Source organism: Stigmatopora argus, chromosome 14 (assembly GCF_051989625.1).
Source record: "Stigmatopora argus isolate UIUO_Sarg chromosome 14, RoL_Sarg_1.0, whole genome shotgun sequence".
NCBI classification, from domain to species: domain Eukaryota; kingdom Metazoa; phylum Chordata; class Actinopteri; order Syngnathiformes; family Syngnathidae; genus Stigmatopora; species Stigmatopora argus.
In genome coordinates, this window is record NC_135400.1 from 12408579 (window position 1) to 12434657 (window position 26079).

Below are 26079 nucleotides of genomic sequence, written 5' to 3' on the forward strand. Positions count from 1 at the left end.
GCCGAGGTCACGCCGACTCCGGGACTGGAATTCCGAGTGAGATTTTCGACATCGTCGCCATGGAAACTCCATGATCTTGCAGGCCAACCAACAAGCTACAGTGTCAAATACGGGCTCGGGGGAATAAAAACATGACCGGGCCCGTGGTCTATGGCCGAGATTTATGCCTTTGGCGCTTGGTTCCGGTTGTGCATCCCCGCTAGGTTTCTCCGCTTTGTTTCTGTTGCGCTTGGTGTTTTTCAGGTATAGTGCATTTTCTCGTTCCGTATTTCCTTCCCTGTCTTTAGTTCAGGGCTTTCCTGTGTTTTCTAGTACTGTATCTTTGGCTGGTGTCTTGAATTTGACACGTCATGACCACGTCTTTACTCTATAATTCTGTTCCGAGTCAGTGGTCTTTGGTGGTTCGACTTCAAAAAACAAAATTGTAGCAGTTTTCCCATACAAGCTGGGGGAAAAGAATGTTTTTACTGATGAGTTTTCTCCACTGTAGTATCTACAAAGTTCACTTCCCATGGGCATCGCTTAGATAACATTAGATCAGCCGGTCACTTCGGTGTTGCTCCGTCATTGAAAAGGTGAGGCGTACGTTCGCACGAGGCCCGCGAGAGCTTTGACGAGGTCAAACTGAAGCAAACGAGATGAATATTCATACAAGGCGGTGCAAACCACAGATTTAATGTGCCAATTTAACGAGGAGGTCGGCGCAGAGGGGGGCTTTGGTCTAGATTCCGTCTCCCCGGAGATGAAGCGTTCGTCCCTGACTCTCGCCGGGAGGAAACGGATGCGGCCGTTTGACCGGCGTGAAACGCGGACGTGGCACCCTGACACGCGGCATCCCAGAATAATGAGATGAGAAGGAATGCGCCTATGCAGCAATGCGGCCATTACGCCGCGAAAACAAGCAATCCCCCTCCACACTGCAAATTAGGACAAGGTAGAAAGAGGCCATTATTGGAGATGGGAAACGATACGCATAGGTGGTAATGGACTTCATCTCCAAATCCCTTCTTTGCCCGCTTGTGTCCAATTTTAGAAGAGGTGAAAAATCGTGCCTAGCCTTCTCTCATTGGCCAGATGCAAAACAGATCGGGCTAGAGGCTAGAGTTGGAAACATATATTGTCCAAATGAATAGAAAGAACAATTTTAACGTAACATCATCTTGTCAAGGGTGTCAGACTCTGGTTGGTTCGCGGGCCGCTTTAACGTCAACTTGATTTCACGTGGACCGGACCATTTTAGATATAATATTTCGATTTTTTAAAATAAATGGATTAAAAGAACTGGATTAAAAGCCCTGAATATTCAGTTTTTTTTTATAAATCTAGAACAATGTTTATTTTAGCTTTTTTTAAATATATATTTAGATTTTACAAAATGATTTTTGAACTAAAAACACAGAAAAATTGATTAAAAAATTACAATTATTGATTTAAAAGGGGGAAAATCAGGAAATTTAATATACATCTATACTCTTCATTTAAATTTAATCCTAAAACAGAAAGTCGGCACTCTTGATTTACTTTCCCGGGCCACACAAAATGATGCGGAGGGCCAGATTTGGCCCCCAGGCCGCCACTTTGACTTGTGTCCTAGACCAAGGAATCAATACTGTATCATATAATGCTTCACGCCCAATTTCAAAAGTAACGATACATCGATCTGAATCGATGAGTTATGCAACCATCCAACCAAACAGATGAACCGCAAAAAAAATCGATCCGCATCGCCGTCAGTTTTTTCCACAAAAGAATGAGTTGCATTCAGTTCTGAGAGACTAACGCAACAAGCCTGGCATTTTTCCTCATCTGAAATCTCCTTTTCCCTTTGTTTCCTTTCTCCTTTGAAGTCGTGATGATCTGCAGGCTCCTCAGGGGTCAAAGTTCACCCGAGAGCCCGTTATTGAAGCGGCTCGGCAACGGCGAGAGACGTTATTGCGAGGAGAAGCGTAATCACACAACAAGTCATGTTTTCGCCAGAGGGTCAGCGTGTAGAATCCACTAACGCAATAAGCCGCCCATCGGAGGTCCCGGTAAGCGCCGGCGCAATCCAATTAACCACGCATCAAGCAAATAACCCGCAAACTCATAAATGACGACCTGCCCGCAGATAAAGGCGGAGTGTCCGAAGTGGCACTGAAAGTTTTTGCGGCGTGGCGTATAATAAATACAAAACAAGGACGCGGACGAGGATTTATGGAAGGGGGACTCAGATGATATCACCGCAGCGTAATAAGTCGCCGCCAATTCATCATGACGACCAGAAGCCTGAGCTCAGCTAAAGTCGGCTTCGTTCTTCTTTTCTTTCTCCTCCTCCTAGTTATCTTCTGGGCTGATCGGCCTCGATGATGAGGAACTTTCCCATAGAAACCAGAAGAGAAACATTCCTTTGCGGTCTTTATCCTCTTGATAGATTTTTTTTTCTCTTTTCTTCGCACCGTCATTTCTCATGTACGGTATGCTTTTTCTTTTAAATCAAATAATCAAAAAACATTGAACATTTGGCTTTTTTTTACTACGGTTTACCATTTAAAGTTTGAGACGTATCTTGCGTCAAGATCAATTTTGAAGGTCTCGGAGTCGTTTGCCAATATAATGAGTCTTTTTCTGGTCTGGTCTCGGTCTTTGTCTTGACTCACAAAAATCTTGATCTTGATTCCCAAGTCTTGATCTTGACTAACAAAGATCTTGATCTTCATTCCAAAGATCTTGATCTTGACTCACAAAGATCTTGATCTTGACTCAAAGCTCTTGATCTTGACTAACAAAGATCTTGATCTTGACTAACAAAGATCTTGATCTTGACTCACAAAAATCTTGATCTTGATTCCCAAGTCTTGATCATGACTAACAAAAATCTTGATTCCAAAGATCTTGATATTGACTCACAAAGCTCTTGATCTTGACTCACAAAGCTCTTGATCTTGACTCAAAGCTCTTGATCTTGACTAACAAAGATCTTGATCTTGACTAACAAAGATCTTGATCTTGACTCACAAAAATCTTGATCTTGATTCCCAAGTCTTGATCTTGACTCACAAAAACCTTGATCTTGATTCCCAAGTCTTGATCTTGATTCCCAAGTCTTGATCTTGACTCACAAAGAACTTGATCTTGACTAACAAAAATCTTGATCTTGATTCCCAAATCTTGAGCTTGACTAACAAAAATCTTGATCTTGATTCCCAAGCCTTGATCTTGACTTCATCTCAGGGATTCCTGATTTTGGACATATCTCTATCTGATCTGGTCTAAGTCTTTGTCTTCATCTTGACTCCCAAAAGTCTTCATCAGAGAGATTCCTGATTTTGGGCAAGTGTTGGACAGATCTTGGTGTTGAGCACAACACAAGTACTATTAAAAACTGTTATGTTCCAAAACCCATTGCAAGGTGACAAAAAAGGGAAACGTAGCCTGCACGTCTGTTGTCGTAAATTTGAGGCGATGTTGAGCAAACAACTGCAGCTGCAACAAAGAGCTACTGCCACACATTCTAATAAGACATGGACAATTTGCGCAAATACGGGCGACAGAACAATGGCAGGGCCCAGCCTTGAAATAAAAACATGGGCTTTTGTTGCCAGCGTCACTCTGCCAATTGTCACCATTCGCAGGCGGGGGGGGTTCGTCCTTTACTGTCGGCCCACCGCGGCGGCCGAGGTGTTAATTATCTCGGGACTTCTTAAATCAAGCTGCCACGCGTGTCGGCCGTTTAGGACGATAAGGCCCATCCGTCTTTGTCTGCCGGCTTCCCTTGGGTACGGTGTGATGTTTATCTGCCCGTGCGCCGACTGTTCTTTTTTTTTGTTTGCTTTTCTAACGCACAGACGTTCGGCTTCGGGCCGTGTTGCTAAAGTTCTCACGTCTCTGCGCTTAAAAATGGAACGTGACCCGCCACAGGTATTCAAACTCGACGGTAAGTAGTAACTGCGCAGTAAAAATGTTGTCGTTTGTAGTATGTTTTGAATCACAGAGTCTATGATTACAGTCTATTACTATTCTAGACTACAGTCTATGATAGACTGTGTAGTCTAGAATAGCCATTGTAAAATTCCGAAAAACTACATCTAAATGACCAAAAAGAATTTGTAACAATTTTGACATGAACAAACGCAAAAAAAAGTATACATTTTTGAAAGAATGATATAAATGGGATCATGTTTCACTGCCATTGATGGCGATAGACGTGCAATCCATCTTGACTGGGAAGACTGACAGCGATCGCAATACTTTAAAATACATCCATCCTTTTTTTTAAAGACCTGATTTCTATCCTCATTTCATGTCAGCCTTTCCACGCTTAGATTTTTCTGAAAGCACCCCCACGGACCATGGCAAACTCCCCTCCCGCTCCCCCTTGCTTCGGATCATCGAATCTTGCCATTTTGACTTTGGAGTCCACTTTAAAAGAAGCGAGGATACTTAGGAACTGGAGAGCGCTCGACCTGAAGGTAAATGAAAGCGTGGGCGGAGCAGGTGGGAGTTAGAAATTTCTCTAACGAGGTTGACGATTAGCGCCACGACCTTGATCAAAGTCGGCGAGCCAAGGTCTCGCACCAGCGATCGGCAAAACGGCGCCGCGAGAACATCTGCTCTTCATTCATTTCGCACCAAACGCTCTCTCGCCCATTGTCAACTCACTCACTTTCATTAATGGGAATGGATGTCCAATCCACTTGGACTGGGAGGGGCTGGCACCAAATCATCTCTGCCAGCCTCTCCCAGTCCAAATGATTGGGCATCCACTGCCAATGAATAAAAGGAGCACCCGGAGCTCCGGACAAAAATATACATTTTTAGTACTATATACTGTATATAATATGTTTTAATTTCTATTAAGTTATGCAGACCTTTAGCACCTCCCAGTGGTAAATAGCCATCGTATGACTGGTCGCCTGGAAAGATGTACTCAATGGAATTTTAGCATTTTCAAGGCTCTAAGTGACTATTTGTGATCTGTCAAAGCAAAAAAGAGCCACAAGACGTCAGCATTTTCTTCAGTGCCGTTTCCTCATTGAACATTCTACAAACACCCATTTCGTCGTTCCATTATGACGACGAAAAATGACAGTTGATTTAATAGAATCTCGTTTTGTAAAAGGCACTCTACCAAGATGTCAGAAATTATCTTACAAACAATCAGTCATTTATGGAAATATCTACATGGTGAGAACCCAACTTAATGGTGACTGACAATCGCTTTTACACTGAACGCCCTTCAAAAAAGCCAATTTACAGGTATTATTTGAATCATTTAATGATACTAAAAATTGAAAATTAATGAGTTATTTTTAAACAGGAAAAATACCAGCCTCTAATTGGTCTGCTTACGATACAGCAGTGTCTGATTTGTTTGTTTTTACAGGCCAGTATCACAAAATTTTAACTATTTTTACAATGACTTTACTACTGATTCTCAAAAAAGAAGAATATTGAGTGATTGATTCGACAGGGAACTTAATCAGTGTTCAGTGTTGGATGTCCAATTATTTTATTACTCACCACACCAAGAGAAATGCTGACCTTTGATTTTTTTTCCACCAAAGTACCACTAATACATGATTGAGACAACTTGAACCTCCTTTAACTGAAAAAAAAAGTCTCCCCGGTGAGCAGTTAGATTTTTTTTGGGAGGACACGCGCCCACGAGCCATCGTTTCGTTTACAAAACGTGAACGGGAAGAAGAACCGCATTCCATATCCCACGTGGCTTATTTGCAAACAACACTGCAGCGGTGCATTTGTCAAGCTAATAAAGTGCAATGAAAGCACATTGGGAGGTGCTAAGGGCGGAGCAAAAATAAACTAACGGTCATTTGGTGGCCTTAAGCAGCCATGTTTCACCAGCGTGTCCAGTTTCTGGAAAAAAAAGGGAAATATTTCTTTCAAAAAAAAATAAGCTTAAAGGTACTTTTTGGGGGAATTTTTGGAAGTTTTACAAAGATCAAAAAGATTAAGTGAGGGGTGTCCAGACTATTCCACAAAGGACCATAGTGGGTGCTGGTTTTTGTTCCAAAGAGGTTTTTTTCTGAAACAAGCAGCACCTCACAGCAAGCAACCGATTAGCCTTTTCAGACACCAAAATGGGTGAAGATGTTCATTTGGAATCAAAACAAGCACCCTCTGCGGCCCTCGAGGGCCGCTTTGGACGCCCGTGGATTAAGTCGATTAATGGTGGCAGCCCTAATTGCTCCGAGAACACAATCCCCTTTGGTCGTTGAAGTTCTATGCGATGTTTTACAGCGCTTCCTATTGCAGATGGAATGCATCGGGTCGAAGGTGCAAACGCAGCGACGCCAGCGAGGATGACGACGCGAGCCGACAGCTGATTGACACTAAACTCGCGGGACCTCACGGGATTGGAGCGTTCACAATTACCCGGCTCTCCACACGACCGTGACCTCCAGTCGGCTCAGATTAGCTCTCGCTTTCAATGTGGAGCCGCGGAACGCCCTGTGGGGTAACGGGGCGCCGCATAATTGACTTTGGATTCAGGTGGTGAAGGCGAGCGACGGCTATGTCCAATCGGAGGCGTCCGCTGGCTTCGACAGCATCTGCTTTCATTCCACGCCGAATTAACGATGACAACGTGGCGCCCGCCTCTTTTGGGATGTCGTCATCGAATGCTCGCAGATGCTTACAAAGGGCCATTTTTTTCCATCTCAGTCAATGGCAGCCAACGAATAAAGTTTTGAGGCTTTTTCAACAAAGCTATGGCAATATTAGTGGTTTTAACAAAGAAAAAAAAACATTTTCTTTTAAATCTGTTGTGCATCACAACATAAGGTCTCAGACCACTTTTAAATATTTTGTTGCACATGAATAAAGTTGGTTAAACAATGCGATAAATTGAGTTATATTTTTGTTTTGTGATTTTTCTTGCTCTTTTTGCTTTTGCTGGATATTTTCTTTTAGTTCGGCTAAGTTTGGTTCAGTAGTGTAAATATGTTTATATAAATAATATATACAATGTTTTACCTCAAGACATTTCTGTTGCTTTTAGCCTTTAGTACGTAAACAACAAACATTCAACTGAATTTGACTGGTCAAAATGGATTGCAAGTCTATCACCGTGAATAAGAGCCAATGAGTTATTGCTTGACCCCCCCCCCCCCCCCCCCAAAGTACCTTTTAAAAACTAAAACCATTTCCCCCCCGATTCCGATCTTCTGAAAATGACGTAATTGGGCCTGATTTCCGATTACGCAATGGAATCGGAGGATATCTTTAGTTTTTTTTAGGCACCCTTAAAGACGTTGACCCTTTTTATTGACCTAATATACCAAGTTTTCATATTAAACCAATTAACATGTCGAACAAGCACACACACGACGTTGACAAAAAGGTGGTGTGTGGTAACACATCCATCAGGTTTAGCATTGAGTAGCGAAGTCACGTCTGCTTCTCCGATAAACATACACTAGAACGGGAGTGCGTGCGCGGCATAGCTTAGCCTAGCGGCCGATAGAAAAGCCGCTTATTATCATTCAGGCGACCTTTGGAGAGCTGCCGTCACGCTTCGGAAAACAGCCCAGCTCGCAAGAGGTGCATTTACATTTTGAGGAGCGGCCGCGCGTGACGCTCCCTCAAAAAATGAAGACGTGAAAAAGGAACAAACAGGGAGAGAAAAACACAGTCGCCCCTTAAAGGAAGACATTTTAGAATTACAAACCTGGTGTTTTCATAAAATGAACAAGACGTGCTTCCATTAGCTTCACGAGTCAACATTTTGTTTTGCCAATTGAATGACATTTTTTTTACTATACACATACAAGAGGTGAACAATTTTACTGAGGCACAACCACCAGTAGATGGCAGTGATGCATCATTAGGATAAGAGAGATAATTAAAGAACATAGCCATAGGTTTAACTGAAATGTATCACTTTTGGAGCAAGATGTATCGTAGTAAATTAAGTTCAAGTAAAATCAAGTTTAAAAAAAACTTGTACTAGAAGGTATGTGACAAAAATGTGTTCTTAATGAGAGAATAATTAGCATCAGTCTTTCAGCACTCTGTGAAATATTACTGAAACCTACCTGACCGACTGCCATTTACCAACATTACTTAATTTAGATAGTGAATTTTGCCATGTATTTTGACAAAGCAAAGAGCTAAATGTTTATTATAAATAGCATTTACTCACCCATTACTGGCAGAAAGAAGTTTCAGCTTTTCTTTTAAACTCCAACGGTGCTTTGACGCCTTTTTGTGGACAACAAGGGAAGCGCAGCAATGTTCTTAAGAGGAAAATAATAGAATATATATAACGATACATTGCATTATCGAAAATTTTTAATGAAAATAAATTGTATTACAATACTGAATAAACATTGCACCCTTCGATCATTTGTTGGGTAAATTTGAATTGAAAGGGAGACGTAACGCAATATACATGTGGGTTTAAAAACTTAGATATTAAAAATAAAATGCATATCAAAAGTATATCATAAATATGACCTCCTTATTTCAATGCAAAACCCCGTTTCGGTTATATTTCTCTCACCTTTACACACCAAACACACTTGGACGCTACCGTGATTAGGTAATCACAAACATAAGGTTGCTTGCAGGCTTCTCTGTTGAGATGCCCTGCAAATGCCTGACTAAATTTAGATATTAATTATTGGCGACAGTTTAAACTCGATCCCGTCATGCCTGCATGAATTTATCAACAAATTATCAAGTATTTGGATTACATACTTTTTGTCCACTTTATTTTGGCTTCTTTAGCAGAATTGACTATAGTATTACCCAGTTTTGATTAAAATGTTATTTAAACACAAGGAAAAACAAGAAGCAGGAAGTGCATGTTTCAATCATTTTATTTTGGCTGGATGTTTTGAAATGATAACTTGCAAGCTTTCAGTGCAACTTTGTTCTTCATTCATGGAAAAAAGAAAAAGACTATGTAGCAAATAATGATTGGTTAAAACATAAGCACACATCACCCTATTACCAAATGTTAAAAAGTGTAAATTAACTTAATTTATAAGAGTTGTTTTCGGTTCAGTTTGGCATCTGGGCCCAGGCTTTTGAAGCTGTCTAAAATAAACAGAGGCTATTTAAGTCTAGTGAGGTAGTCAACCATCAAACTGATTATGTCAAAAAAATCTATTAAAATTGATTTGATCACTTCAAATTGAACTGAAAGAACACTTGCATGTACAATAACGCCAATGCGTGCATGATAGCAAAGGCAAATGTACAATATTATACCAAGTGTGTGCATGACAGCAATGGCTAACAGACAAAAACACTGCATTCATAAAAATAAAAAATAAATCCTAGGTCACCAGTTTGGATGCTTAAGCATTCAACATTTTTGTGCCCAGGACAATGAAATAAAAGTTGACTTGGATACCATTTCAGCATCTCTGAACAAAAAAGAGGGCTGCGAGTCCTATTCTTTGATGTCGTCAGCTGCTCTTTTGTCTCTTAGTTTGGGCGCTCGCGTCATCCGCACGATCGCGTTTGGCACCGCGGTCGCCGTCCTCCGGTTCGGTGCCGACTGCCCGGAACTGCAGCCTCTGCTCCCGTCGCTCTCTCCTCTCTTCCATCTCCTCCAGCTCCTCGGCGAAGAGCGTCTTCAACGCCGGGATCAGACCTGGGAGGACCTTCAGATCCCCCAGACGCACCTGTCAAGCAGTTCTGAATTTAATCTTATTCCCAATCCCAGTAATGGTGGCAGACATCCACCCCATATAAACTGGGAGCATTCGGCTCCGTCCGAGTGAGCCTATATGAAGCAGATATCTCCAATTTCAATCCGGCGGTCCTCACCCGCATATGGTCGAAGGCGATGCCAACCCGCTCGGTAAAGTCATTGCTGAAAAGCGGGATCTTGGCGTAGCGCTGGCTGAAGTGATTGAGCATGATGAAGCCAGCCTGCATGCGCATGCCTACATCGATCGCCTGTGATGTCGTGCTGGAAAACAGAGAGCCACGGGGACGCTGTGATATCACTGTGGGGCTGCTTCAATGAATTGGCAACTCATCGATTATATGAATTAGCAACTCATCGATTATAAGAATTGACAACTACTTTGATAATGAAATCCTATGTTTGTAATCAATCAAAAATTTGATATTTGCAAACATCTGCTTTTACATAGGAAGAAAAAAAAGCAAACAACATGCATCATTTTTGCTTCCAATGCAGATTGGTTACTAAAATATAACATAAGAGTAAATAATGTGTCCCGACCTGTGGCGTTTCTCCTCAGCGTCCTCCTCCAAACCATCCTCCAGCGTGGCCTCGTGAATAAGCAAGGTGGCGTTCTTGCCTAGAAAACAAAAATGAGAGCGAAAATGACACTCAGTCACGGTTAGCGGCGACCCCGTATAAGATACGCAGACGTACCCATGTGCACGAGAGCGTCAGAAGGCATCGTGTCTCCAGAGAAGACCAGCTTCCAACCTGACTTGTGAGTCAGGCTGCAGGCAAAAGCGTTCTTGCAGTGACGCACCCGACATGTCTGGAACTGAGAACCAAAAAGGCAGTTGCCGTTTTTTTTTTTTTTAATTGATGCAATGAGAGGAATTCGCGTGATTTCATGGCTTGAATGGGTTAATGGATAAAATCAGCCGGCACTAGGATGTGTGACAACCTTATTTAAAGCGTTGTTCTTCAGTAGCTCTGAGATGAAGGCCCGCGTTTTGGGCTCGGGCGCTTCGCTTTTATGGTGCAGGACGTCGTTGGGGATGAAGCTGCAAGTAGAACAGACTAATCAAGGGAAATCAAAAGAGGTGGGCAAAAAAAGCCCTACTCAGAAGAGTTCAAACCCCTAAACATATTTTATTTTTACCCGTTTCCCAAAAGTATGAAAATAAAAATATTTGGAAAAACAGATATTTAGCAGCGGAGACGAAAATAAGGTCATACTTGATGTGTTGGAGGAGCTCCTCGCAGCCGTGGTGATACTGCAGCAGCCAGCTCATCATGTCCTGGGGGGCCATGAGCAAGAGGGGGCTCCAGGCCTTTCCCAAAGTCATCTGAAAGAGGGCGCCTCAGTTGTCAAATACGTTTTTAACAAGTTAGCAGCCATTGCCGTCAATGGCAGTGAATAAATGCACTTTTTCAACATACCAGGGCACGTTGTCTTTGGTACAGCAGCTTGATGAGACCCTGACGAGATAAAAAAAGTAGCCCTTTCCCCTTTTTTTGCTTCCCTTTCTATCGCCACTCACCGTGTGATGGTCGGCGTGCATGTGCGACACAAACACGGTAGATATGTCGGACAGGACCCGGTCTACTTCGTCTCCATAGTGCCGGCACAGCTGGCCGAAGGTCCCCTCGCCGCAGTCCAGAAGCAGCGAACGGCCAGTGCTGATTGCCAAGAAAGATGACAATATTACATCTTTGTCAATAGCATAAGTAGTCATTGTGGTTAAAAATGTTAGTTATAATTGGTTTTGAACACGTTGAGTAATTCAAATGTACAGTGAGCCCTCCCATATTCGCAAATTGATTAATTAAACAATTCATTTCAGTGAAGTTTGTTGTCACGCCATGTTGCAACCAACCTGATGTTGATCAAAGTGCTGCTGACGTTGCGGATTTTCATGGGCAGCGCCGATCCTGTTCCCAGGAAAATTAATTCGGGATACTCCGCTTTTCCTTGAGCAGCATACAAAAAAAAACACTATATTATTAGAGTCAGTCACCATGACCCTGACCAAGTTTGCCTTTAACTCACCGAGGGGCACTGAAGTGCCGCTGGCTCGTAATTGTTGACATTTATCCACTTCCTGCAAGAAGTTGGGGACATCATGGGCCTCTTTGACAAAATCCTCATGGCTGCAGGGGGGGATGGCATCCCTAAACCGACCACACACACAAATAAGAGCCCCAAAAAGCAGTCGACTGGTAAACTTAGTTACCACTGATTATGCTAAACGGCCAACTCCCTCAATGGTAGCCAAATGAGTTATAGCAAAGGAATCGTTGACTGACCTTTGCCACTCAGTGACTGGTCGCAACTGGAACTTGAGTAGACATTCACCTCGCACTGCTGACACATCCAGAGATGCTTGTGAATCCTATAAAAAAAAATGCTTTACATTCATCTTGACCATGTTCCATTTGTTTTGTTTATATTTTTTTGCGGAAAGTCATTTATAAACTAAGATATAAATACAGACTGTTTTTTTATGGCAAACCGTTTTTACCTTTACAACTTTTCAAACACGCTCTGAATCAAACCAGTAACAGAATCCTAAACTATGTTCATGCAATTAATCATGAGTTACTCTTGGCGCGTAGGTCTGGAGGTGAGGAAAGATGTCGGGGTGAATCATGTTGAGCTGCGCTTGGATCTTGTGGCTGCGGACATTGTGGGCAGATCCGGCGTGCTCGTTGAGGATCAGGTGTTTGGTGCTCGCTGGGAACCTAACGTGGTTCATAAAAAAAGTCACACAAAATGGCCGACTTGCTCTCCAGTGACTTGAGAATAGTCATTTTCAAACCTTTTCATCCAATCTTGGTACTGTTGGCTTTTCAGCACCGCCTCTGGGGTTATATGCACAATCAGGGCAGGGGCGTCCTCAGTTCCTCCATTGTGAAAACTGCAGGATTTTCAAGAACTTTACGTAGAATTCCACTTGCAATAATAATAATTCCAAATTTTTAAAGGGCTAGAGCTTATATTTTCATGTATGTGAATTGTTCTTCAAATCTGGTTCAATTTGGGCGGTGCATTTTGGGGTCAGAGCCCTTTTTCATTTACAGTAAATGATTAATGTAGGCCTAATTTTGTGTGCGTGAATGACCTTGAGATGTGCTGACTTTCGCAAAGCGGCGCGACAAACTCCTCCGAAGGGCACGCTACGATGACAAAGACCTGTCCCGGATCGGTGGGGGTGCAAACTTGCTCCGGTCTAATCTGAAGGAGAGACGATGCAAAATCTTAAATTCAATACGAAGACTTGCAAGTTTTTGTCATCTACCTCTTTGCCGTTGTACGTGACGCTTTTCCCGCTCTTCAAAGCGCCGATGAGCGGGCCAATGGCTGCTGTGCCGCTAGGTGAAAAATCAACATGGCGGTTTGTTTACATAAACAGGACTAACTTCCTTGGTGGAGGTACTAAAATGACTTACACGGGAAGTCCAAGTTCCTTGGCCTCTACCACCAAGAAGTTTCCTTTCTTGGGATGAAGCTGACAAACAAAAGAAAATGTGACTTGACGTTCTAAGGTTTCTCATGCAAACTTGGCAGACGATTGTCCTACTTTGCAAATGAATGAGACCACCAGTGATGCATCTCTTGTTACTTTTCTTTTTTCTCCTACAAAAAAGTATAATTGAGGAACTATTTTTTTTCTCCCGTGTCAAATATGTATACGCTAGGGCTGCCCAAAACAATTGTTTTGATAGTCGTTTAATCACCGACAATCTCTTTGATGGCTTGAATCATCGGGTCATAAATAAATAAGTGAATGTATTAGTACATTAAGATATAAAATTAAAAAAATAAAATTTGAACGATTTTAGGACAACAATGTAAACTAAACGATTAATCGTCCGACATGATTGTTGTGCATTAGTTTCATAACCAATTAATTGTGGCAGCCTTAGTGTTATAAAAAAGAAAGTATGAGTAAATAGTATGTCACCTGGTTGGTCCTTGGCATTATTGGGGTGCTCGTTGTCTTGGCGGAAGGAGGGACTTGGGGTATGGCTACTTCCTGGTGAGGTTTGACTACTTCCTGGTGTGGCTATGGACAAAGATGTCAAGGAAGTAGAAGCAAGGTGGTCTATGTTGATGGAAAAACAAAAATAGATGCTAACCAAAAATGGGAACTTGCATGACGGTCATGGTTTCGTCCACGAATGGCGGATCCGTGTAAGGCCGAACAGCTGAGTGGGAAAATGACCAAATTAAAAGCGGGACTAGGTTATAGGGTGGTGGCTAGAGCCCATAAAAGACATACAAAGTTGGATGTTGTCGAGCGGCCCGCAGAACGTCTTGATGGAGTTCACGTAGTTCTCCTTCAACCAAAAAGTCAGCCATTACCTTCATTTTTGTATCCTGTTACTTAAATTTTGGGTTCTTACCAGCTGCGGAGGCCCAGAAAGGACGCATTCCGGCACTCCAGTATCCTTCAAAGTGAGGATCATTCCACAAAGACCGCCAACATTTTCCCAGCTCATCCTGGTCAAGAAAATGTTGTCGAGTCGCGATGCTCGCAGCCTGGACACGTAGAACCGATTGTGAGGAAAGTCAATGTGCTGTTAATGACACTGAAATATGCCAATTCACTTACTTGTGTTCGTGCATGAGTCTTTGGGTTCCTTCCCCACAGTTGAACAGGTAGCTGCACATGCAACACAAAGTAAGCGATGATTACACAATGTTAGGCGGTGCCTACCTGCACACGTACCTGTTAAATTCGGAGAAGACGTAAAGTGAAGCACTATTGTCCCGACTTCCAGCACCGACCACCTGCAAGTAGACGTTGGCGGGGCTGTGTACCACTCCGTGTTTTCTGCGGGTTTCTTTGCACTTCACCCGACGCAGCGGGTTTGCCGGCTGCTTGGCGGACTTCTTCATCTTGTTGTTAATGTTATTGTTGTTCTTGTCGGCCATGGTGCGACGCGGCTGACAAGCAGGTCGGAGATGACAATAATGCTGAGCAAGAAGTAGCGGTCGGGCGGCGGCGAAAACACACGACGTGACGGCACTCAGCACTTTCATAATATTAATGGAACGTGAAACAAACGTGGCCACATAGATTTTTCTTAATCCAACATTTTCAGGCTGAGATTTGGGGACGTTTTACCTCATAAATGCTGTCAATGGGGGACAAGCAGGTTGCGAAAAGATTGCTGTTTGCGAGTTAAGGTTGACACGTGTGGTTGCACTTCCGGCATCTATTGATGACGTTTACAAGCCTTGGCCAATGGCTGACGAGTTCTTTTCTCTCACTGGACCAATTGATACCGAGGGATTCCGGTTTGACGCAACTTCGCTTCACAAATTGAAACATAAAATAAACAAACACTGTTTGTTTATTTTATGTTTCAATACTGTTTGTCAAACAGTAAAGTAAGAGTGAAGTCATTTTATGAAATTCAAGTTGCAAACTGAAACTCAACGTTTTTAAAATTAAAAAAAAGATTTCTCCCAATAATAAGAATAAGATTAGCTAGAATAATCTGCAGCATGGCACCACAATACCATAAAATACTACTTTCTCAGCTTTAGTGTCATACAGTTGAGCCACGTTGTGTGCTCATTTGAATCATTCCAATAAAGAAACCAATGAATAAAATAAACAAATAAACACACTTGAATATTCCTCTGGTCTTTATTTATATTCTATCAGCATTTCCTGGCTAACATCATGAGCGTCTCACTACAGAGTAACTGAGGAGATCAAAGATGTCAATTCACACGTATACACACACATTCAGCATTTTTTCAGCAGAAGGCAATAATTCCTTTCCATAATAATAATAATAATAATAAGCATTGATCTCGATTAAGTTATGATATTGCTTGCTCGGACACACTGTCATGACAACGGCTGCGTGTGCGTTTCTAAGTGGGACAGATGAACAGTTTTTTTTTCGTTGTTGTTTCAGTTTGACAGTCGAATGTGAGGATTTATTTGCAAATCCTAATTACTCCATGTACGAAGGTGAACTGGGGGAAGCCGGCATCTGATCCAGAAGTCTGCACACATAAGCGGCCACGTCCACTTGACGCTCTTCGTACATCTGAATGAACGGATCTTTCTGAAAGAACACAACAAACAGTAACTTTAACAAAGTGACCTCAACAAGTTGAGAACAGATGTCAACTCACCAGCAGCTCTTTATACTTTGGCCTTTTGGACTCATCCTTGGTAAGGCTTTATTGAAAGGAGAAGGAAATGACTATTATCATTTAATGTTCATCATTCAAAGTTAGCTCAAGAATAACAATGAAAAAAAAAATCTGGGCGTTCTGACCATTTGTTGACGAAGGAGATAAACTTTGGCGAAAATCGTCTCTCGTCAGAGTTGCTGAGCTGCGGAGGGTCCCCCCGGACCACTTGAGTCAGCTGATCGAACACGCTGTTCCATTTGGGGTACGGGAAGCACCCCGTTGCCAGCTCGTACTAAAATGCAAGCACGTACCAGAAGTCAACACGAGATATGAAAATATGAAAAGTGTCAGTCACCAAGCCAAACTCACCAACGTGATTCCCAAACTCCAAACGTCGGAGCGCACGTCGTAACCTTGCCGGGACGCGCACGGGTCAATTCGCTCCGGCTGAAAAACAAACGTCGCGCTTACAATGCTGGGCTGCCAATGAGTTAGGCAATCAGACAAATTCAGAAAAATAGAAAATAATTTCGAATGAAAAAGTGAATTTATGCTTCCTCTTAAGTACATAGAGGCACTCGCAACTTGGAGATGAAGTTAAGACCTCGCCTACTTACGGCCATGTACGGACGACAGCCGGCGTCGCGTGTTTTGGCGATGGAGTCCACCAACTGGCCACTGATGCCGAAATCGCAAAGTTTGATGTTTCCGTTTCGGTCCAGGAGAATGTTTGACGGCTTGATGTCTGGACAATAACATCAAAAATGAATCACAAGTACATCACAATAATTGCACACTTGCTTACCTCTGTGGATTATTTTCAAGTTTTCTTTGAGGTGGTTAAGTGCTTTCACAGTCTGGAAGGTGGAAAATTTCAGAGTCAGATGGGAGTCACGATGATGGCGGCGGCCAGCATCAAACTTACAGCTAAAGTGATTTTGCCCAAGATTTCCTCAGGAATGACGTCATCTAGTGAGCAATACACAAACTTGTAGAATTTGTCTAAGGAGGTAGCCATGAGTTCCATGCAGATCCAACAGTCACCCTGAAAGGAACAAAAATACAAGTTACTACATAACTTCCAAGGCCTGTAGAATGTCCTATCACGGCGATAAGTTACTAGTGCCAAGAAAGCTTCTAGTCTTGACAGAAAATCATAAATGTGAAGAGATTTTTATTCTGGTTCTGAGAGGAAATTATTTTCCTGACAGACGGATTACTTTTAAATATTTACTCAAATTCCAGTAGATTTTTCTGGTTGACACGGTGGAGTTCTAATGTAAAACATGATCATCTGCGGCCACCAAGACTCGAATTCGCACCTCCCTGAAAAGAGCTCCGTAGAACTGCACGATGTAGGGGCAGTCGCTGCTGCGCATCACAACATCCAAGTCCATGAGGAGCTGCTTCTGCTCCTTCTCGTCGACCGTGGAACGAATCCTCTGGGAAAGGGAGGAACGTTACGAAGGAGAAAGTGCGAGGAAAGCGATGCCGCCGGAGCTTTGTTCCTACCTTGACTGCCATAATTTTGTTGCTAGGCTTGTGCACCATCTTGTTGACCGATCCGTAAGCCCCGCGACCGATCTCTCCCAGGTCCTTCAGGTCCTCGGCCGTGAAGTCCCACAGCTGCTCGGGGGAGAGCTTCAGCTTTCCAGACGACTCGATGCTGTGCGTCCGCAGCCTCTCGCTGAGACGGCGACAAGAAACGACAAAGTACATTTGGGCCTTCCCGATCCTTGCCGCAGACAAAATGGTGAAAGTAACTCACATGTGTGGGTTCTGGAAGGGCTGCCCACCCGTGTTCAGTGTGATCCTGGTGGTGGGTTTGATGGGCGGGTTGGCAAAGTTCAACTTGAGAGCTTTTCGTTTACCTGACAACAAAAACAACAAGCAGCGAAGTCAGCGACTGCCGGGATCTACGACTCGGAACAAAACGCAAGAAAAAAAAAGATGAGTGAGGAGATGCTTAATGCTCAACAGACAACGAGATCCTCGTTTTATTGCGGCTCGAGGTGACACATGCAGGTGTAAATGAGCGACATTTCGAGACAGGAAACAGCAAGTCATGTTAATCGATAAAGAACAGCTCGCAGAACCTCATTGGGAGACCATCTTTTTCTTTGTTTCATTACATTTAAATTGTTTTTCCTTTGAAAAATGAAATGAATACATGATGCCGGTGATTCCTCCTTCAGTCGTCCATTGAAGACCGTGTCTCGTCGTTACCAACCGCCATTCGTTAACGATTGACATTCAATTCTTTTGGATATCTATTGCCGTCAATGGCAGCAGATGACTTCAACATTCAACATATGTTACTGTTCGACTCTGTGTGTGTGTGTGTGTGTGTGTGTGTGTGTGTGTGTGTGTCACTAGCTGAAAATGTTGCTTTGTTGTTCATTTTTGCTCAGTTAAGAAACAGAAACAATCACCAAATGTCAAAACTGTAGTACATCTTTCCGTGCTTAAAAATCAGAAAGAAAAATGTGAACATTAGCATATTTTTGAAGCAGCAAAGTTTTTGAGGGTAGCATTTTCTACACATCATGCAGCTCATGTTTGTCACTAGAGCTGCACTACAAGTACACGTCACGTGTTCACCTTTTAACACAAAATATTCATGACAACTACATGTCACGGTAAAAATCATGTTTCAGTGCCATTGATACCAATAGAGCTAAATAAATCTCGGACTTTTCTTGTGGTTAGCATTCAAATTTACAGAGCTAAAACATAAAACCTATCAAGGTAAAAGAGGAAATCTATCACATTACATATCAAAATGTATTTATCATGCTAAAACTATTAATACATCAGATTATCATGAAATACTGATGTTTTTTTTGTTTTGTTTTGGTAAGACAGAAATACTTTTCTATAAATATGCCTTTTCTTGCTACTGTCACAATGAAATTTCCCGAATACGGGATGAATAAAGTTATCCAATCCAATCCAATTGCAGTATTAAGCCATCATGATATTTTCTATATTATTGCCAATGTGTCAAAACATTTTCAAATCTGTGAATATAGTTTAGTTATCAATTATAACATGTGACGTGTCATTTGAGTGTGCAGTTTAAGATTTAGCCCACCCTCGTGTCGAAGTAGACCAGCAGGTAGGCCTGCAAAAAACCCAACCCCCCCTCCCCACACACACACACAAAATATTAGAAGTTCTAAGTGCACACCCGCGCACACACAGTGAAGTTGGCCTTACTTGGGGGTGCTCCAGACAGGTTTATCTGAAAGCCTGGAGGCGAGAGCACAACGTTTACTTCCCGTTCAACACTTATGTTTGGACCAACATGCGACATGGACGACACCACATACAACCGTGCGAATGAAGTAGGGAAATGCAGATGGAAAAATAAATACATTCGAACAAAAGTGACGAGAGTGGTAGTCTCACCGCCATCGTTCCAGGTTAGCGAGCAATAGTTAGCAGCGTGGAGGGAAAAGTCAGAGCAGGAAGAGAAAACATGGAATTATCACATCCCACAATATTCAACGCGAGTGGTCCCAGTGGATTGGACGTTTATCGCTAATAACGACAGCCAGAGTGTGAGTATTAAATCACTTGCGGTGTTAACTTCTGCACTTTATTTCTTGAATTAAAAATCAACATGCGAATTATTATGATGAACCCAGCCGTCGTGTTAAAAATGAAAAGTCAAGACAAGAGAGATAAGAACAAAATTAAATGTTACCTGAACTAAACTAATGAGGCGAAAATGCAGTCAAGTCAATTAAATGGAACTCTTACCGGTTTCACTCTGACACCTCCAGCAGGTGTTGGAGTCTGAAAGGGAAAAAGCGAAACATTTAGCATCAATGTATTTGTTCATTTTCCATTGCATCATGTTGTAAGAGCTTGTATGAGTTTCTGGAAAAGTAAAATGTGTAGAAAATTGACCCGATGTTCACATCATGTCAACAAGTAACACTGATTGTGTTTAAGAGCCTGAAGAATGAAGCCAAGTATAGACACAAGCGGAGTGGCAAATGTCAAGGGTGTTATGGTTCAATCAGAAATGACTCAATGCCCCTTCCAAAACAAACAAACAAACAAACATAAACAGATGTTCAAAAGAAGATTCAGCATGAGAATTGTTTTGAAATGCATTTTGGAATGAAGTCTGCTATGGCACGAGGAGTGGTATAGTACAAACACAGGTCACAATTTAATAACCTTATATGAAGCTATATTGTAGTAGGTCTTATATATTAGTTTATAATATTTGATCTGCTGAAATCTTCCAAGAAAAGTCTCAAGGACCTAAAATGTAGAACATTCTGAGGAAAAAAATCCATCCAAAGGCCAATTTGAAAAATAAACACTAGATTTGCTAAACATGTACATTTAAACACCAGTGACTAAACATCGATGCACTACATTCACATTAAGGCAACGAATACGCAAATATGATCATAAATCGATTTTCAGGACATAACTGGCATGGGTGTTGTTTTTAAATTGCGCAATTGTGCTGTGGAATTTGTGTCGCACCTACAATAGGACAATACTCTATTAAATCTTCAGGTAACGCGATATATTTTAGGGGGTTATATGTGACTCAGTGGCCGCTCCCAGTTACGTGTCCCTGGGGGTTTTCCTCCAGGGAGTAGCCGCAGCCCCCCAGCGGCTAACACCCCAGCTAGCGTTCACCTTTGCAGGGAAATTTTCCTCCGTTCACTCACCCTGGAGGCTGCTCACACTGCTAATGTGCTGCAGAGGCTGGTGGTGGGTAGCCGAGGAGGCGTTGACCGAGCCGCCGTTGTTGCTGGCGGCCGACGACGTCTTGTTGACACCGGGACTTGCCATTGTTGTGTGTTTGAAATCCATCAGCGGCGCCGGCTGGCTGGTTGTCTGTCGATCGGGCTGCGTACGACGCGCTCGGACGCTTCTCCTGCTTGGCTCACGATCAATAATGTGCACTCCACAGCACCATGCAGACCCCGGAAGGGTGTCAGGGGCAGTGGAGGCTGGTAAAATGGCGAGATTTGGCTTTGGGGTCTGCCTGCGAAGAAGGCTACCTGTGTAGGTGGCGCTCACGACAACATCGGTTAGCACAAGCTAAGCTAAGCGAGGAAGCTAGCAGCAGCCAGCGGCGATCAGCTGACCGAGTGACACTGACATCTAGCTTTCATTTTTTCTAAATCACCAGCAAATCCTCTTTTTTTGTATTTATTTGTTCTTTGACATCAACAGAAATATTTTAATTCGTCCAAAGTGTTTTTTTATAGAATACTATTATAAATTGAATTTACTTTTTTGGTGCTACTAATATTTTCAAATTTGATTCTCAGTATAATGAGATTTAACGCTTCACAACAAAGTGCACAAATAACAACAACAAATAAATAATCAATAAATAATAACAATGAATAATACATAATCAGTAAATATGTAATAAACAAATACGTTGATGTTGATTTGTATGGTGAAACTGCAAGTTTAATATTAAAAATTGACTTTGACTTGACACAGACTCACTGGCCAAAACAAACCCGGAAGCGAGCTTAAAATATAAACTTTGCACTTTAGACCCAAGCCCTGCAAAGGTTGGTTAGACGTAAAATAACCAACTCCGCGTTGGCTTTAACGTGTATTAACTCCACTATCACGATTGAGATCAAAATGTAAAATACCCTACCTTCTGAACACTCGCGAAAAATGAACCAAACAAACATGGAATTGGGAGAAAAGGGAAATTACAGCCGAGTCCCAACAGGAGACTCGACGGGAATGCTTGAAAGGGGGCGCCCTGACACCCCGGATGGGCGGCCAGAGACGGCAATGGGAATCCAAATCAGCGCGTACACGGCGACCACTTGGATGCTCGTTGTTTGGCGAGCTTGCAATGGGATGATGTCTTTATTCTTTGCCTTGGCTACGTACGTACAGGTGAGCATTTAAACTCTTCTCCGGCAAAGTTATTCGCATTGTTCAACTCAGTATTTTGGACTATGTCGGACAGATCAACGACCCGGATGCAGCCTTGTGGATGGTAATGAATAAACACACGGACAGTGCATATATATCACCCTTCTAATCAATTTCAATGAATTAAAAAAACGCGTTTTGCCACTTTTGTGTGTCGTAGTTCGGTTACGGAGTTCCTTCCCTCCTCTGTGCGCTCATTGGCTTCAAGCCCCACGTGACAGGTACGCAAACTATAAACACTGAGCGGTCATACGTCAGCGTGTCTGCCATTTTGAATGTGGCAAGTCTCAGACTCCTTTAAGGAATTGGACTATGCTTCACAGTGAAGATAATATACGGCTGAACCAATTTGGCTTTGAGCGCTCCCAGTTAAAAATGAGTTGGATGTCTATCGGCTAAATGCAATATAAAGTAAATGTTCAGTCAGTCATAACTTACACAGCCTATGCTTTTTGCAGAGACGTTGCCATGGAGACGTGTGGCTGACCTGCACATGATGTTGTGCACTGGGATGCTCCTGATCATTGGATGGAAGCTTTATGGACAGAACATGTCAGGTGTATTCCAAGAAGAGGAGGCAAGGTATGTAGAGTAGAACTCAAATCCTTTTTAAAATGTATAAGTAGACCATATTTCAGATGTGAAGTCCTAATTTTAGTTTTTTTTAAAATCAGATAATAGTTAAACTTCACATTTTCCACAGTCTTGTTGAATTATAACAAATAACTGCATTTTGACATATCGCACTTCTCTTTGTTTTATTTATTTATATAGAGAATTTGGTGGTGTGGTGTTGACAGTGTTGTGGCTTCTGCTGTGTCGTCATTCTGGAAGGTGCTGTTTACGTTAACACCAAGTTTTTTTTAAAATATATAGTATAAAAGTTCGGTGCACGTTTTGTCGAATTGCAGATCGGCGGTGGGTAAGCTGAGAGTGTCAACCGCTATCTTCGTCACCCTCTTCCCGTTTATTACCTGGTTTTACTTCCACGCTCATGAGGAACTACGCGCTAACTGGCCATCGCACTGCAAGACTGCACTTTGACAGAAACAAAGCACCATTTCATTATTTTGTATGACTGAAAACTATGGACCAAGAAACGTGCTTGATGAAGAAAGATATGCCATTTTGTACTGTATAATTGTCTCGTGTAATTTAGCAGTTTTTTTGTGAAGGCAAATGAATAAATAATCAATTTTGTTTCTACCAATGTTTTTTTTACATTGTGCAATGAAAATAAAAAAAGTCAAAATTAGTACGTGTATCTTTATTTTATTTCAATTTTGTTATTCCTACAAAATTATAGCGTATAAGTGTTAATTACGTTTGATTCAATGTTTTGCTGTTTGCGTTTTATTGACTAGAAACTGTAGTTCCATTTGTGTTCGTTAGAGGGCAACAACGGTACTAAAACACAACAAGAAGAAGTCACTATTTCATGCATGTTCTGGATTGCTGATTTGAGAGCAGCTAAAGCGGCTGTTTAGATATGTTCGGGCCAAATGGACTGACCTGAGAGCAGTTAGTAACGTCGGGTTCCGGTTTCCCTTATGTCACATTTTGCAAGCGGCGAAAAAGATGTCTGTAGTTGTTTTGTTTCACCGTCTGAGCTGCAAACGGTTTGTCCTTAACTTTAAAATCTTACAAGACGTCAGACTTATCCATACCCTTGTTCGGAGAAACATCGAACCAACGGGCACGTTGTCATCGCCCCTGACAAATGTCTGCTGCCAGGTAGGTCAGCTGAAAAGCCCATTCGCCCATATTGCAATCACCAAATTCTATTCTGTTAATTTTTACGCATTATCCCCACTTGCTGTTTTAAAAAAAATCTTCTTAAAGCAATTTTAGTCTATCAAATACATTAGGTGTCCGTGTCTAGTCGATTTTATATTGGTGCCAAAGAGCCAATATATTCTAAAGTTGAATGATTATTAATTCTCAAATGTACCTTTTGATGGGCTGGTAAATCAAACATGGTCATTTGTCCATGGTTTGACAGGTGAATTTGAGGGCGTGGCACTCCTGTCGAACAACACAAGGTCAATATCCGCATAACTCCAAGCAGTTTTCGACGCTTCCTCCACAGCCTCCGTCAAAGGACAAATCCAAAAAGTCTGGGGTGAGTTAACCAAATTAAATCAATCAAAACATTGTAAAATCAGCAGATTTTGGAAAGGGCCTACATAAGACACCCAATCAGTATCAGTAAGACGGGGGCCGCAAATTTCAGTTTACCTTTAAACGACATCAACATGAAAATTGAACTGCAAATGTTGTAACTCTTGTTGTTGTCTTTTGCTTTCTGTAAAGCCCGTCACATGGAAATCTTTAGCCATCACCTTCGCCATCGGTGGATCCCTGCTCGGCGGGATGAAATACTTCAAGAGCGAAAAAGAAGAAAGTAAGCAAAGAAGCTAAGATCGATACCCTGACATATGCAAACTCTTAAGACACGCATTCCAGTATTTAACAATAATCTGGGTCGCAGTGATCGAGAAAGAGCGCAACAAATCGATCGGGCGTCCAGCGTTGGGTGGCCCGTTTTCGCTGGTGGACCACAACAAAAAGTCAGTGACGAACGACGACTTCCTGGGCCAGTGGGTGCTCATCTACTTCGGCTTCACGCACTGTCCAGACATATGCCCTGATGAGATAGAGAAGATGATCGAGGTGGTCGAAGAAATTGGTAAATAATGACATAGTCATGCCTTGTTTAACCAATTGCATTGCACCATTTAGTTCTGTTTAAAAAATATATATATATTTATAGACAAAATTAAGACTATCCCCAACCTGACGCCACTTCTCATCACCATCGACCCCGAAAGGGACACGCCAGAAGCCATGGGAACCTATGTCAAAGGTTTGTTGAAACCCTGTTTTCCACTCGTGTATTTCAATAAGTCAGATTTTTTGGTGACATCTTTTTCTGGTTTTAATTCTTCTTGTGTTTTTCTAGAGTTTTCTCCAAAGCTGATTGGTCTGACAGGCAGCAAAGCTGAAGTGGAGCAAGTGTCAAGAGCTTACAGAGTTTACTATAGTCAAGGACCAAAAGATGAAGATAACGATTACATTGTGAGTTGAACTCATTTGAGCTTCTGGTGTATGTGGACACAAAAAAAAGATTTCCACAATTCCATTGACTCTTAATTTTTTCGTCAGGTGGACCACACCATCATCATGTACCTGGTGGGACCCGACGGCCAATTTGTGGACTATTTTGGTCAGAACAAAAGAAACGTTGAAATCTCCAACAGCATCGCTGCTCATATGAGGAAGTACAAGACGGAGAAATGAATCAATGTCAAATGGCATAAACTCTATTGAACTTAAGACAAAAGTGGCTTTGTTATTTGTTTGGAAATTAAAATGGGTTTTTTTCACATTTCTTGCAAAGTCTTTAACTGCTTGATTTTCTGGTGTTTTACTCTTTGGGGACTGACTGAGAATGAAACTAACGTTTGTATAACAACAAGCCCAAAATATTGTATTTTCATTTAAGAATTTGTATTGTTTTGTTCTTATTAAAACAAACAAACACAAGGCACCATTGTAAGATTTGAATGTTTTGGGTTCATAATTTTATGGGGCGTGGCCTAATGAGTCTCATGGGCTGGTTAACTACTATATTATCAAATTACCTTCATAGGTAGGTGAAGCCATAGTAATTTATGTTTCAGGTTTAAATCAAACTGTCAGAACTAGCTTGATAGATAAGCTGTATGTGCAAAAACATCAACTTCCAGCTCCACAATTTAAAGCTCCATATGATGGAATTGACCCAAAATGTCTACAACAGATTAACTGATGAGGTTCTTAGCACCAAACATGTCCAACAACCCAACACAATCCTTCAGCTTCTACATCTTAGCTCATCTTCACCATCAAAGTCCACAGCTCCATTAAATGTTTTTCATGTTCAAGAGGCCCCACCGACTGAGTATCGATTTAACAAATTGGTCGTCTCGGTTTAGAAATACAAACACTGGCATTGTTGATCAAAGCCATCTGTCAGGAATTCCAAAGAAAAACAAAAATGAAAAAAAAAGTTTCCAAGCGTGCTATTAAAATAGCCCGACTGGCTTCGCAGCTGCTGCGTCCCTCCTTTAGAAAGTGGATTAGTAAGGAAAACATTCTCCTTGGGGCCGCGACCTAACACGGCGCGATATGACTTCTGAATTAATCAGTGCTTTTCAAAAAGTAATTCTTGCATTCCGTCTCTAAGTCGCTCCCGTGGTCGGAGAGCAAAACTCCTCGTCGTGGAAATCCAAAGAGTTTATAATCCCTGAAGTACCACAAATTGACAATGGAGACTATCTTC

At 42.0% G+C, this 26079-nt stretch overlaps 5 protein-coding genes across 10 annotated transcripts in view; 2 read left to right on the forward strand and 3 right to left on the reverse strand.

The window, feature by feature from the left end:
* shisa6a (shisa family member 6a) overlaps window positions 1–8643 on the reverse strand; it is a 42591-nt gene extending 33948 nt beyond the window's left edge. For both annotated transcript variants that reach the window (XM_077619731.1, XM_077619730.1), the window contains exons 1-2: window positions 8504–8643; window positions 8144–8237 (exon numbers count right to left, since the gene is read on the reverse strand). The gene's annotated coding sequence lies outside the window, so the exon portion shown is untranslated. The remainder of the gene's footprint in view (window positions 1–8143; window positions 8238–8503) is intronic.
* Window positions 8644–8806: 163 nt separating this feature from the next.
* elac2 (elaC ribonuclease Z 2) lies at window positions 8807–14860 on the reverse strand. The gene is made up of 23 exons (XM_077619960.1): window positions 14380–14860; window positions 14263–14313; window positions 14054–14189; window positions 13930–13987; window positions 13787–13855; window positions 13612–13713; window positions 13228–13283; window positions 13097–13155; window positions 12946–13018; window positions 12769–12881; window positions 12466–12564; window positions 12250–12388; window positions 11954–12039; window positions 11697–11818; window positions 11524–11617; window positions 11188–11326; window positions 11087–11125; window positions 10883–10992; window positions 10608–10707; window positions 10361–10481; window positions 10205–10283; window positions 9781–9925; window positions 8807–9635 (listed from the first exon to the last, which is right to left on the reverse strand). The coding sequence occupies exons 1-23, from the start codon at window positions 14691–14693 to the stop codon at window positions 9417–9419; spliced, it is 2523 nt and encodes an 840-aa protein (XP_077476086.1). The 5' UTR covers window positions 14694–14860; the 3' UTR covers window positions 8807–9416.
* A 427-nt stretch (window positions 14861–15287) lies between these two features.
* On the reverse strand, window positions 15288–21868 carry map2k4a (mitogen-activated protein kinase kinase 4a). 4 transcript variants are annotated; one of them, XM_077618651.1, is made up of 13 exons: window positions 20510–21868; window positions 19575–19610; window positions 19029–19061; window positions 17578–17680; window positions 17322–17496; window positions 17132–17251; window positions 16735–16854; window positions 16615–16666; window positions 16427–16554; window positions 16179–16256; window positions 15953–16101; window positions 15807–15852; window positions 15288–15736 (listed from the first exon to the last, which is right to left on the reverse strand). In XM_077618651.1, exons 1-13 carry the CDS (start codon window positions 20652–20654, stop codon window positions 15623–15625), a joined length of 1299 nt encoding a protein of 432 aa, XP_077474777.1. In that variant the 5' UTR covers window positions 20655–21868; the 3' UTR covers window positions 15288–15622. The 4 variants fall into 4 exon arrangements, with proteins under 4 accessions (XP_077474777.1, XP_077474779.1, XP_077474778.1 ...); XM_077618653.1 differs by lacking the exon at window positions 19029–19061 and having other exon boundaries at window positions 17578–17668; window positions 20510–21867; XM_077618652.1 differs by lacking the exon at window positions 19029–19061 and having other exon boundaries at window positions 20510–21866.
* Window positions 20288–22896, forward strand: tmem220 (transmembrane protein 220). 2 transcript variants are annotated; one of them, XM_077618656.1, is made up of 6 exons: window positions 20300–21716; window positions 21790–21819; window positions 21916–21976; window positions 22214–22337; window positions 22530–22589; window positions 22667–22896. In XM_077618656.1, exons 1-6 carry the CDS (start codon window positions 21486–21488, stop codon window positions 22797–22799), a joined length of 639 nt encoding a protein of 212 aa, XP_077474782.1. In that variant the 5' UTR covers window positions 20300–21485; the 3' UTR covers window positions 22800–22896. The 2 variants fall into 2 exon arrangements, with proteins under 2 accessions (XP_077474783.1, XP_077474782.1); XM_077618657.1 differs by lacking the exon at window positions 21790–21819 and having other exon boundaries at window positions 20288–21716.
* Window positions 22897–23195: 299 nt separating this feature from the next.
* Window positions 23196–25303, forward strand: sco1 (synthesis of cytochrome C oxidase 1). The gene is made up of 7 exons (XM_077618655.1): window positions 23196–23489; window positions 23758–23877; window positions 24069–24159; window positions 24247–24444; window positions 24529–24621; window positions 24718–24833; window positions 24921–25303. Exons 1-7 carry the CDS (start codon window positions 23334–23336, stop codon window positions 25053–25055), a joined length of 909 nt encoding a protein of 302 aa, XP_077474781.1. The 5' UTR covers window positions 23196–23333; the 3' UTR covers window positions 25056–25303.
* Window positions 25304–26079: the final 776 nt, after the last annotated feature.